The 13,383-nt window shown below is 41.9% G+C and overlaps 1 protein-coding gene across 4 annotated transcripts in view; it reads left to right on the forward strand.

The window, feature by feature from the left end:
• The window catches only part of MYOM1 (myomesin 1), a 186,349-nt gene that overhangs the window by 84,873 nt on the left and 88,093 nt on the right, over positions 1–13,383 (forward strand). For all 4 annotated transcript variants that reach the window (XM_055368518.2, XM_063699434.1, XM_031003674.3 and 1 more), the window contains 3 exons: positions 251–412; positions 9,599–9,740; positions 12,799–12,998. In XM_055368518.2, coding sequence (XP_055224493.1) covers positions 251–412; positions 9,599–9,740; positions 12,799–12,998 — 504 coding nt within the window. The remainder of the gene's footprint in view (positions 1–250; positions 413–9,598; positions 9,741–12,798; positions 12,999–13,383) is intronic.

A 13,383-nucleotide genomic window follows, 5' to 3' on the forward strand; every position in this document is an offset into this window, starting at 1 on the left:
ACAAGGGGCCTTGTAATGTAATTTTACACGAGGCCCCTGCAGATTATGTGTCTGCCCCTTATCCCCTTACTTTTGGTCCAGTATTTTTACCAATGTAAACATATCAGGATGGCTCAAAGTCCTAGAGACTTCCTCTAGTAGTTAAATTACTTTCATTATAGAAAAGGCTAAGGAGAGGAATGGAGGGGAGACAAGAAGGAAGTTATAAAACAAAAATAAGTTAATTTGCTTACTTTTAAAATATTTCTAGGAGTACCTCTTTCTCCATCAAAATGGGTGCAAACACTTTGGAGTGGAGAGCGGGCAACGCTGACATTTTCCCATCTCAACAAAGAAGATGAAGGCCTCTATACAATCCGTGTACGGATGGGAGAATATTATGAACAATATAGTGCTTATGTCTTTGTTCGAGGTAAGTCCTAGCAAAAAACAAAACACCTAACAATATTTAGTACACTGAAGCCAAAGCAGTTTTTGATTACAAAACAGTTCAAACATGTTTCATAATGATGGAAGAGTCATTTCAAAATTCTGGCAGGGTGCAATATCTCACGCCTGTAATCCCAGCACTTTGGGAGGCCAAGGTGGGAGGATCTCTTGAACCCAGGGATTCAAGACCAGCCTAGTAACATAGGCAAGAACCCATTTCTACAAAAAAAAATTTTTTTTGATTAGCTGGGCATGGCGGCATGCACCTGTGGTCCCAGCTACTTGGGAGGCTGAAGAGGGAGGATCACTCAAGCCCGAGAAGTCAAGGCTGCAGTGAGCTGTGATTGCACCACTGCACTCCAACCTGGGTGATAGAACAAGACCCCGTCTCAAAAAACAAAACAAAATGAAACAAAACAAAAAAAAAAAAGAAAGAAAGAAAAGAAAAAGGAAATTCTTGCAGATTACATTGAATAAGAATATATTCGTTTCCAATAAAATAGACCTAGGCCCAGTGGCTCATGCCTGTAATCCCAGCACTTTAGGAAGCTGAGATGTGTGGATCACTTGAGCTCAGGAGTTCAAGACCAGCCTGGGCAACATGGTAAAATCCCATCTCTACAAAAAATACAAAAAATTAGCCGGGCATGGTGGTGCGCGCTTGTAGTCTCAGCTACTTGGGAGGCTGGAGTGGGAGGATGGCTTGGGCCTGGCAGGCAGAAGTTCAAGTTGGCTGAGATTATGCCACTGCACTCCAGCCTGGGTGACAGAGTGAGACCCTGTCTCAAAAGAAAAACAAAAAAAAAGTAGACCTAGTGTAAAAGGTGAGCCCTGAGGGCACCAACTCAAAAGTCACCATTTTCCAGACCATGTTTCCATCATTAATATCAGGACTTTCTTCGTCTTCAGGGAGCCGCTAGTACAGTTCCCTATGACTGTTCCAGTGGAGATGCTAAATCCTAATGATACCAGCCATCTCAGTTTAAGGAAGCTGCTGCAAAAGAGGGATCTGTTATTTTGGGTGTAAGTCTTTAATGTGTATTTCAGAGAGTAAATTTATTATTTCATTTCAGGTCCCTTGGCCCATAACTGAACTTTATAGCCTCTGTTTTGATGAACTAGGAAGCAAGGGGTTTCAGCTTAATTCTTGAGACAAACCAAAATTGTTGACTTTAGGAGTCTTTCTTTTTTTCAGTGGTGTGTGGTTTTTTTTTTTTTTTTTTTTTTTTGAGTGGGAGTCTCAGTCACCCAGGCTGGAGTGCAGTGGCTTCATCTCGGCTCACTGCAAGCTCCGCCTCCTGGGTTCACACCATTCTCCTGCCTCAGCCTCCCGAGTAGCTGGGACTACAGGCGCCCACCACCATGCCCGGCTAATTTTTTTGTATTTTTAGTAGAGATGGGGTTTCACCGTGTTAGCCAGGATGGTCTCGATCTCCTGACCTCGTGATCCACCGGTCTCGGTCTCCCAAAGTGCTGGGATTACAGGCGTGAGCCACCGCGCCCGGCCTTTTCAGTGGTGTCTTAAATGGATTGGATATGCACATGTGGAATATTATTCCTCCACGGGATCCTAGCACTTGGGAAGACCATTAGCACTTTTAGGCTACCAGGGTAGTGTTCTGTGTTTTTTTATGGCATGATTAGTCAGGTGCAGTCATAAGAAGAGATCCAGGAGAGGCACAAGAAAACAATGTTTATAATACTCACAGGTCCTAGAACAGGAACAGCTGGGACACGTGGGAAAGTGCCAGTGTCAGTCATGAGTCAGAAGGGGCAGAAGGAGCAAAGGAGTGCCTAGACCAAGCCCTTTATTGGAGTTTCCTTGGGTAGGGAAAGCAGGGCAAGTAAACAAGTTAGGATTGGCTAGTTCAAATAATTTCAGTAGGCTGTAAGTTACAGGTGTGGTCCCTACTTGCCTGGTGTCTGGCCCCGGGGATGATTAAGGCAGAACAATATTGTTTCCTGGGTTCTACAGGCCAGATAAAGGAGGTGTGGCTGAAGTGGCTAGTTTGCATATCAGTCATGCTCCCCTCTGGGCCCTAAGAATTGGCTCGCCTCAGGAAGGCAGGCCCTCCTTAGCCAGAAAGGTGTCTAAGATGTTAAAGCATCATAATATAGAGAAAATTTAAAATATAAACAATGCAGGTAGACTAGCTCATTTTTATCTCTCTTACACTAAATAGAATCATAAACTCATAAACATTTTGAGTACTCAACTGGGATCCACAGACTTCCAAAAGGTCTATGATTAGAACTGTATTTCAATATATTTAGGTTTTCTGGTAATCACATGCATTTTATTTTATGTGTGTAAATGCATTACTCTCAGAAGGACCTCTAGGCTTTACCGGCTTGTCAAAGGGGTCAATGGCTCAAAAAATGTTAGAATTCTCATCCTAGTACAACCCCTTAATTTTATGATGCAGAAACTGAGGTTCAAAAAAGTACAGTAATTTACCAAAAACTTCAGTTAATTAGAAGCAGAAGTGGAACTAGGTTATAGGTCTTCCAGTGGCTAACCCAGGATTTTAATTAGGATCTAGACTAAGCTGCTGAAATGAAATAACAAAAGATTTGTTTCTCTCTTGTATGTGAAAGTTGGGTATGATCCAGATGCCTCTTCCTAGGTCCCCTCTATGTTGTTATTGCACTGTGCCCTGGGGTACTGTCCCAGGTTCTCATCCCAGCCTATGGGGAGGAGAAAGAAAGGGAGTGGAGGGGCAGAGGCCGAATTGCCCCCATCACTTCTGCTTGGTGCACACTTAGCACATGCAGACACTTCACAGTGAGGGGAGCTAGCATGTACTGTCTCTTGTTAGCCAGCCATGTTTCCTGCTAACGCTCAGGGGTCCTAGTACTAAAAGGAAGCAGGAAGAATGATTGCTGGGGACAGTTAGCAGGCCACACCACATCAGCATTGAACAGTAAAAATGACCACTGAATTCTGTCCCAGACTGGCAACTGGTATAGATACCTGAATATCTAAACATCTGAAAAGCATATAAGGCTTTCTCCACCACAAAGGCATCATGAAAAAGTCTATATCGTCAGGGAAGACAGGAGCTGGCCTTGTGGGAAAATTGCAGTGAGAACCGACACACTGCAATTAGCAAGTGCGTTCATTTAGCCAAATCACCAGGATCAACCTGGCTAGATGAGGATGAACTAAGCTAAGTCTTTGCTTCCACTTTCCGTTGTTTTACCAGAGCCAGAGAACATTGCTGGCTATTCCAAAAACCTTTGTCATGCTATGGTCCTTCCTTCATGAACTTTTTCTAGGAACCCTGACCCAGTCTAGGGTTCCTCAACATTTCTCAGTGCCCACACCCAGAATGGTGCCTCTTTGCCAGGTTTAGGCCAGACTCCACGTTACTAACTATGGATGGGGTGAAGGTGTTCCAATTTAAAATTTATACTTAAGCCAGCTTTCAAATCCACAAATTAAGGAAATGGAAAGATTCTCAGTTTATCAGAGGTTGATGTGAGAGCACTGAAAAGATAAATGGAAAAGGCAAAATTGGAAAGGTAAATTTCAGCAATTGCATTGTGAATTTTACAATCTTTAGAAAAAGATTTCACTTACAAATGTATTTTAAATGATATATATTAGGTTTTTAAAAGCATATTTTTGAGATATAATTTACATACCATAAAGTTCACTCATGTTAAGTATACAATTTGGTGCTTTTTAGTATATTTACAGAGTTGGGCAACCATTACCCACACTCCACTTTTAGAAAATGTTGACCAGGTACAATGGCTCATGCCTGTAATCCCAGCACTTTGGGAGGCCAAGATAGGAGGACCTCTTGAGCCCAGGAGTGTGAGACCAGCCTGGGCAACATGGCAAGACCCCATCTCTACAAAAACTGAAAACAATTAGCTGGGTGTGGTGCATGCCTGTAGTCCCAGCTACTCAGGAGGCTGAGGTGGGAGGATTGCTTGAGCCCAAGAGGTTGAGGCTGCAATGACTGGTGATTGCACCACTGCACTCCAGCTTGGATGACAGAACGAGACCCTGTCTCAAAAAAAAGAAAGAAAAAAAAGAGAGAGAGAAGAAAAGGAAAGGAAAGGAAGGGAAAGGAAGGAGGAGGAGGAGGAGGAAGAGAAGAAGAAGAACAAGAAGGAGGAGGAGAAGAAGGAGGAGGAGGAGGAAGAGAAGAAGAAGGAGGAGGAGGAGGAAGAGAAGAAGAAGAAGGAGGAGGAGGAGGAAGAGAAGAAGAAGAAGGAGGAGGAGGAGGAAAAGAAGAAGGAGGAGGAGGAGAAGGAGAAGAAGAAGAAGTAGGAGAAGAAGAAAAGAGAAGAAGAGAGGGAGAGAGAGAAGGAAGGCAGGCAGGCAGGGAAGGAAGGAGGGAAGGAGGGAAGGAAGGAGGGAAGGAGAGAAGGAAGGAAGGAAGGAAGGAAGGAAAAGAAAGAAAATTTACATCACCTCCAAAAAGATTTCTCCTCCCTATTTCCCTCTCCCATAGCCAGTCTAGTCTACCTCAACTACTAATTCACTTTCTATCTCTATAGATTTGTCTTTCTGGACATTTCTGGATCTCTATGGTTTTTTATGTCAGCCTTCTTTGGCTTTACATGTTTTGAGGTTCATTCATGTTGTAAGACATATTGTTCCTTTTTCTATTAAATTGCATTCCAATACATGGATATGCATCCTTTTGCCTATACGTTCACCCGCTGATGGACAGTGCGATTGTTTTCACTCTTTGGTTATTATAAACGTGTGTTCATATTTATAGGCCTATATCTTCATTTCTCTTGGGTATCTACCTACAAGTGGAATTGCTAGGTCATATGGTAAATTTGTGTTTAACTTTGTAAGAAACTACCATTGCTTAAATAATATTTTATTTTTTAAAAAACTTTGTATTCATTGAGCTGCACGAGGTCACTTCAGGGCATTGTTTTGGAGCTCTGATATTCTTACAGCTTAGAAAACAGCTTCCACACCAGAACGATCAGTGTATAAAGCACCATATGTCTGCAGAAACACATTGTAAAGAGCTGTACACATTTGGCCAAGATTTTATTACATAGATAATATGTATTCATTGTGAAAAAAATAGATAATATAAATTTAACAAATAAAAAGTAAAGCCATCCGTAAGTCTGCCGCCCACAGGTATCCAGTGTTATCATTTTATTACGTATTCCTTGAGGCTTTGATGTATTCTTTCCTTCTCTTTCTCTTTTCTTTTTTTTCACACTCTCTGTTTCTCTCGCTCTCTCTCATGCAGAGAGAGACAGAGAAATAATAAAGTGATAAAGGATGTCATTAAAATGTCATGAAAGAAGAATTGAAAATGGCAAATAAGTATATGAAAAAATTTTCATTAGCAATCAAAACAATGAAAATTGAAATGAGGCTGGGCACAGTGGCTCATGCCGGTAATCCCAGCACTTTGGGAGGCCCAGGTGGGAGGATCACTTGAGCCCAGGAGTTCAAGACCAGCCTGGGCAACACAGTGAGACCCTGTCTCTACAAAAAATAAAAAAATTAGCTGGGCATAGTGGAGTATGCCTATAATCCTAGCTACTTGGGAGGCTGAAGAGGGAGGAGAGCTTGAGCCTGGGAGGTCAAAGCCACCGGGAACTATGATTGCCTCACTGCACTCCAGCCTGGGCCACAGAGTGAGACCCTATCTCAAAAAAAGAAAGAAAGAAAGAAAATTGAAATGAGATTGTTTTTCCTATCATATTGAAAAGATGTAAAGTTTTTTGAAATCCACTGGGGTAAAGGAATGGAGGAACAGGCACTGCTGCAGTGGCTGGTGAGTATAAATTGGTTCAACTTTTCTCAGGCTCTTTGCCACTAAATATCAAAAACACACATTTCCAACAATTCTAGTTCTAAGAACTAAGGGGACAGAGGTGAAAAAAATGTTTGGGGGAAAACTGGAAGAAATATAGATATTCACCAATATGCAAGTTGTAGAGTAAAGTATAATAGATGCTCCATGAAACGATGACATACCACACAGCAATGAAAACCAATGTCTACCCACATGTATTGATATGGAAATATATCAAGAAAAAACAGCTTACGTGAAACTATATAGTACAATCACTTTGTTTCAAAAATAATCATTTCTGAGTTTATAAATATAGAATAAAAGTCTAGAAAGATTTAGGCCAATATGGTAATAGTAGTTATCTCTGGGTTGTACAAAAGGGATTTTAACATATTTTTTGATTGTCATATAGTTCATATAAAATATATATAATACTTTTACAATAAAGGCAATAGAATTACTTACATTTTGCAAAAAGTTATTAATAGTCTGTGTCAGAGGTCAAAATATAAAGAGTAGTAGGCTAATCTTTGATTTAATAATCAAACTTATAAAAAGTTTGGCTATTTGGAGGGATGGGAGAGGGAAGGGCAGAGGCGTAGAAGAGAATTAATGTTGTCTGAAGGGTGCTGTGGGCCCCACACTGTGTAGCAGCTGCTAGAAGCCAAATACTATGTTTCCTTGCTTCACAGCTGCCTCTTGTCATCCCAAGTATGTTTTGTTTCTCACACTATATCATAGCTTCTTGAGAAAAAGAAGGATTATTATTATTATTGTTATTATTATTTTTGGAGACAAGGTCTTGCTCTGTCACCCAGGCTGGAGTGTAGTGGCGCAATCATAGCTTACTGCAGCCTCTACCTCCCAGGCTCAAGCAATCCTCTTCCCTCAGCCTCTCAAGTAACTGGAAACATAGGCCCGCACTACCACACCTGGCTATTTTTTTAAAATGCATAGAGACAGAGTCTCACCATGTTGCCCAGGCTGCTCTTGAATTCCTAGGCTCAAGTGATCTACCCAAAGTGCTAGGATTACAGGCATGACCCACTGCACCCAGCTAGGATCCTTATTTTTTAACTTTTGCAGTTAACACCTAGAAGAGTACTGAATGAATGAATGAGAGAATGAATGAATGAGAGAATGAATGCCTGAGTAACTTGGAAGATTGTCAAGCCCACCTCAGTTCCAAGCAATGCTATACAAATGCTGAACAATGGCTTCCTGAATGCCCGCTGTCTGCCAGGCTCCATTACAGCGTATTCCTGCCATCGTGCATCTATGCCATGGATGCCCAGCTCACTGAGCTCTGCTCTATCAATGCGGGGGCTCCTGGTTGTTGTGGTATAGGCCGTTAGCAAAAGGACATGGCTAGAGGTTGCCAGCTGTCCCTCTTGTAGCTGATGGCTTTCTAGCAATGCCTCTTTTGCAGCCCAAGCATGTCAGCCTCAGCATCCCCACCTCCTCTGCAGCTCTGCTCTGCCTTTGCCATCAGCAGCCCCACTCTCCGCCATCCAGTGCTCTGAAAGCCTGGAAGGAAAGAAGTGTCTCGCCGGGCGCAGTGGCTCACGCCTGTAATCCCAGCACTTTGGGAGGCCGAGGCGGGCGGATCACAAGGTCAGGAGTTCGAGACCATCCTGGCTAATACGTTGAATCCCCATCTCTACTAAAAATACAAAAAAAATTAGCCGGGCGTAGGTGGTGCACGCCTGTAGTCCCAGCTACTCAGGAGGCTGAGGCAGGAGAATGGCGTGAACCCGGGAGGTGGAGCTTGCAGTGAGCCGAGATCGCGCCACTGCACTCTAGCCTGGGAGACAGAGCGAGACTCAGTCTCAAAAAAAAAAAAAGAAAGAAAGAAGTGTCTCCTCATCAAAATGCTCATTTACCACTGAGTGGCACGCAGAGATTCTGCATTAAGTTTTAGGCACAATGAGTTAGTTACATTCTCCTATAGCACTTCTGCAGGAGATATTTGCCTAGATGCTTTCCTGCTGGTTCACAGAACAAGAAACAGAATGTTCAAAACCCAAGTGGCTTGAGCTCTTCACAGATAATGCAAATCTATTAAATGCAGAAGTAGACAGATATTTCTGCTATGTTATCAAATGTCCTTGTAACTCATAAGAGTTACAGAATGTAGATCATAGGGAAAGAAAGTGTTTGTTTGGTCGACGTGGGTGCTTTCCCTTGAGTGAGTGGCTCCTGCATGTCTCGGCCTCTTCTACTAACTCCGTTTATGAAAGCGTTGGTCAAATGCCAGGAGGAATTGGCAAATGTGGGCCTCCACCCCCAGGGACCCTGCCTCTTGTCTTAATTATTCTCACTTAAAAGGTTACTAACTGAATATTTTCATTCCCCCTTCTCTCCCTCCTATAAACAGCCCTGATTCACTAATTTAGCTGTGCCTGAGGGGACGTGTGGTCAGGGGATCCCATTTCATAAAAAGGGATTGTAGTGTTTCTTGTATTATCCCGGACTTTTACTAAACTCAGATAAACTAAGCTCAGATGTGAGTATTGCATTGGAGTTCTTTTCCTAAGTGTCTTCAGTTTGGTAACAATCATTTGATTAAAACGAATGTTTTCTCTTTCAAAATGGTAGTGTCTTGCCTAGGGACTGGCAAAGCTCTATGACTCGTATTTTCTTGTGCATGCCTCCAGAAGGGGTATTTGTCTCCCTTGGGAGCCTTTCTTAGTTTTTCTTAGCAACGTTGCACAATCAATGTCATGAGAACAGACTTTCTGGCACAACTGACTTGTCTGAATGCAGTCTTCAGCATCTCTATATTAATTTTCTTTTGGAACATTTTGGGCCACAAGGACCATGAGGCAAAGGTCATAGGTTCTTTTCAGAGCACTTTCTATTTTCTGACACAATGTTCTTCCTGCTGAAGGTGAAAAACACACATTGTTATGTTGGTCAACAAATAGCAAGATTTGGCCGGGTGTGGTGGCTCACGCCTGTAATCCCAGCACTTTGGGAGGCCGAGGCGGGCGGATCACAAGGTCAGGAGATCAAGACCATCCTGGCTAACACGGTGAAACCCCGTCTCTACCAAAAATACAAAAAAGAAATTAGCTGGGCGTGGTGGCGGGCGCCTGTAGTCCCAGCTACTCAGGAGGCTGAGGCAGGAGAATGGTGTGAACCCGGGAGATGGAGCTTGCAGTGAGCTGAGATCACACCTCTGCCCTCCAGCCTGGGTGACAGAGTGAGACTCTGTCTCAAAAAAAAAAATAGCAAGATTTGATGCTTGCTGCGTTGGGGCCAAAGATTGAGCCACTGTGATGATGTGGTAAGAAGCATGTGCGCTGAGACCTCTGCCTGCCGACTGACAGCATGTCTGAGAGGGTTAATGGGATCCTTCTCTGTCTCCACAGATGCTGATGCAGAGATTGAAGGAGCCCCAGCTGCTCCCTTGGATGTGAAGTGCTTGGAGGCCAACAAAGATTATATCATCATCTCCTGGAAACAGCCAGCTGTCGATGGAGGGAGTCCTATTCTCGGATATTTTATTGATAAGTTAGTGCTTAGGCTAACATCAATTACAGTTATTTGGTCATAGAGATGCGTGCTTGATTTCTCCCATCATTTCTAGTGGAAATATTTTCTTTTCTGGCTTTCCTCTCCTCCTGTTCTATTTCTGTATCTCTCTTCATCTTTCTTTTTCTCTATTTGTCTCTGTCTCAGTCTCTCGCTCTCTCTTTCTCTCTGTATGTATATATCTACACACACATATACATACATGCATATATACACATACATATAATGGTACCTACATATATATATTAAATGGGTATATATACCCATTATAAATACGTGTGTGTGTGTGTGTGTGTGTGTGTGTGTGTGTGTGTATTGAGTAGGTACTTAGAAACGCTGATTTCTAATTGAGTGCTTTTACAGCAGTTAGTACCTGCAGATGGAGTGGGTCACTCCCCAGCAGACAAATGTGACAGCTCATATCATAGTGTCACAAAATTCATCTTTGGAACTTAGATAAATAGGTAGGTAGATATATATACATATATATATATTTCATTTCCAAGATGGCCTCTGTTAGGTCTCTATTAGGTCTATGAATTCATAGCATTCTTGCCAAATTAGTAACATGAGCTGGTAGTCAAATTCAAAAAATTCTTTTTTGGAATTTAGGTAAAAGTTCCAAAAATGAATTAAATATTTACCTAAATTCCAAAGATGAATTTTTTTTAATTTGGCTATCAGCTTATGTCACTAATTTGGCAAGAATGCTATGAATTTGTAGACCTCATAGAGGCCACCTTGGAAATGAAATCATTGGAATTCAGCATAATGTCCATATTCCTAATATGTCAATAATTTAAGAATATTTACTTTGGTAATACTACCAAAGTCTTATTTCTACCTCAGGATGTGTTTTCAAGTTATACAAAGAAGTAACAACAAAAAATCAATAGAAGCAAATTATTCACTATCTATAAGTTCTTGTCTATATTCTCCAAAATTTAGAGGCTCTGATATTTATAGTAACTGGGCTTTACACATTAATTATGACATGAGTTTGGACGATACAGACAGCAAATTTAGATTTGGCCTAAATAACATTGTTCTCTGACTTGGTTTCTATTCAGATCATTGTTCCAATTCTCTTTTCATTTTTGAGTAATGAAATCTCATTGTAGAAATCACTAGAGATGGATAATCTGTGTCATATTAGCACAATGGGTTTGCACCAAGGGTGTGTTGAACTTCGCAGTACATAAATACATGCAATTGTGCTCAGAACTATTTGTGAGAAATATTTCTAATAAATTATATACTATTTAACCATCCATGTGAACTAATGCTTCCACAACATTTCATCATTTAGTAGTGACGAATTGTGAAGGTTTAGATATATTCTTTTTTGTGCTTTATTGTCTTTGGCACATTTCCAGGGGATTTTTAAACTTTGACCAGTGAAAGGCCAGGGACAATAAGTACATTTTGTTCTCCTCTGACCTTAGTCATAGTGAAAATACCCACCTTGTGGCTATTATTTATTAAGCATTTACTGTGTGCATGGCACTGTTCTAAACACTCCGCATATATTAACCACTAACCCATAACCACCCTTTAAGGTCGTTGCTATTATTTCAAGTAGGAAATGAGGCCCAAGACCACATATCAGTGAGGAAGCACTAACTCACCTAAGATCACGTGGGTGATAAGTAGCAGAACTAGAATTCAGATGTGAGCCTGGCTGTAGGTTTGTGTTCTTTCTGCTCCAACGTGCTGCGGAAAGTGTCAGGAGCAGTGAGTTCCACCTTTCTTTCTGCCCACATGAGGTTAGGAAGGATGCTCTAGTGTCACTGGGTCAGCATAGCAGTATCTGCACAGAGAAGAGGCTGAGTCCTGGCAGAATCTCTGGAGACAGGTGTAGATTGAAGAATTGTCCTGGCCCTATCAGCTTCTGCCACAGCCCCACCTCCCCAAACCCCTAGCAGCTCCAGAATTTCTACCAAGGAGGATTAGGGGAAATGATGGAAGGCAGGGATTGAAGCCACATTTGACAGCACTTTACATAAGGAAAGTGAGGAAGTTGTCTATTCCACTTTACATAAGGAAATTGTCTATTGTCCATATCAAAGAGAGGAAGGTGATTGTGAGGAGGGGAGATAAACCCCCCACACCAGCCACCTCTGTCCTGCCACTGGCAACCCCCACGCCCCTGAGAATCATTTGGGAATTACACATTTTGGACATAGAGCCCATGTTGGGGAAATGATATGAACTAAAAGTACAGCACTCTGCTCATAAAAAAAGTAAGAGCTGCTTAATCCTAATGCTGTAAATTTAATCACATGTTGAACCCCTAAAGCTTTGTTGATCAGGCCAACAGCATGATATGAGCTGTCATATTTGTCTGCTGGGAATGACCCACTCCATCCCCAGGTACCAACTGCTGTAAAAGCACTCAATTAGAAATCAGTGTTTCCAAGTACCCACTCAATCTGCCCCTGCCAGGACTGGGCATCTCCCCACCTGTCATCAGTCTCTTCTGTTAAAGAAACAAACATCTTCACAATAACCTTCTTACCCTCTACACAGGATGGAATGACCATGAAGTGAGAAAATATGGTGAACTCTTTTCCAAACTACAGTGCAAATAGTTAGGTTTTAAGACGCCAATTTTCTCAATAATACCTCTGTTTTTCAAAGAAAATACCTAAAGAAGACAAAGAAGTCACTAATGGTAGAATTGAAGGCATCAACTGGGGAGATGTTTGGGGATCTTCTCCAATGCTAAGATTGGAGATATTTATCTGCTTATCCCAGCAACCCCCAAACCCCTCTGCTTTCTACACAAGGCCCCTCAGATGCCTGCTTTTTATGAGTTCAGGAAGGACCTGAGGCTTCTTTCCTCTTGGTAAAGAAGACACAGTGCATTTGAATGAAACGGAGTGCCTGCATGCAGTTCACCAGCTAGCGAGCCACGCCCGACTTGGATATTTTATAGGGAGAAGATCTGAAACAACTGGGTGATTCTGCAGCTCTGGAGATATTCATTAAGCCATACTTCTTTTAATATTTTTGTCAATCACGCTCATTCCTTTAGGTGTGAGGTGGGCACAGATAGCTGGTCGCAGTGCAATGACACACCTGTGAAGTTTGCCCGTTTTCCTGTCACTGGATTGATCGAAGGTCGTTCCTATATCTTCCGAGTTCGAGCTGTGAATAAAACGGGAATAGGTTTCCCATCTCGAGTTTCCGAGCCCGTGGCTGCTCTGGATCCGGCTGAGAAAGCTAGACTTAAAAGTAAGCACTTTTCGTTTTTCAGGACCTTCCCTAAACCTTTTTAAAATGACTGCAAGAATCAGCTTCATTGCAAGGTTGTTTCTCTCCCTTCCACTAGAGGGAGACAAGAACAAGAAATCCTTTTTTCATCAGAAAATCCGAGGGGGAGAATCCTTCGCAAACATTGCCTTAGCCATTCTCTTAAGGGTTTTATTTTATTTTATTTTATTCAGAAACATTTATGTTGTTAAACTGAGTTCCAGGCATTGTGTGTGGAATGAAGTATGAAAGCAAAGAGGCTGGAGAGCATTTTTATTCCTGTTATTATACATTCCAAAAATAATAAAAATAATTTTCTTTCTGGGTCAAGGTCTATTTCTTTACCTTGGAGTCCACCCTTAGAGCA

The sequence above is a fragment of the Gorilla gorilla genome, chromosome 17 (genome assembly GCF_029281585.2).
Source record: "Gorilla gorilla gorilla isolate KB3781 chromosome 17, NHGRI_mGorGor1-v2.1_pri, whole genome shotgun sequence".
Taxonomy (NCBI): Eukaryota; Metazoa; Chordata; class Mammalia; order Primates; family Hominidae; genus Gorilla; species Gorilla gorilla.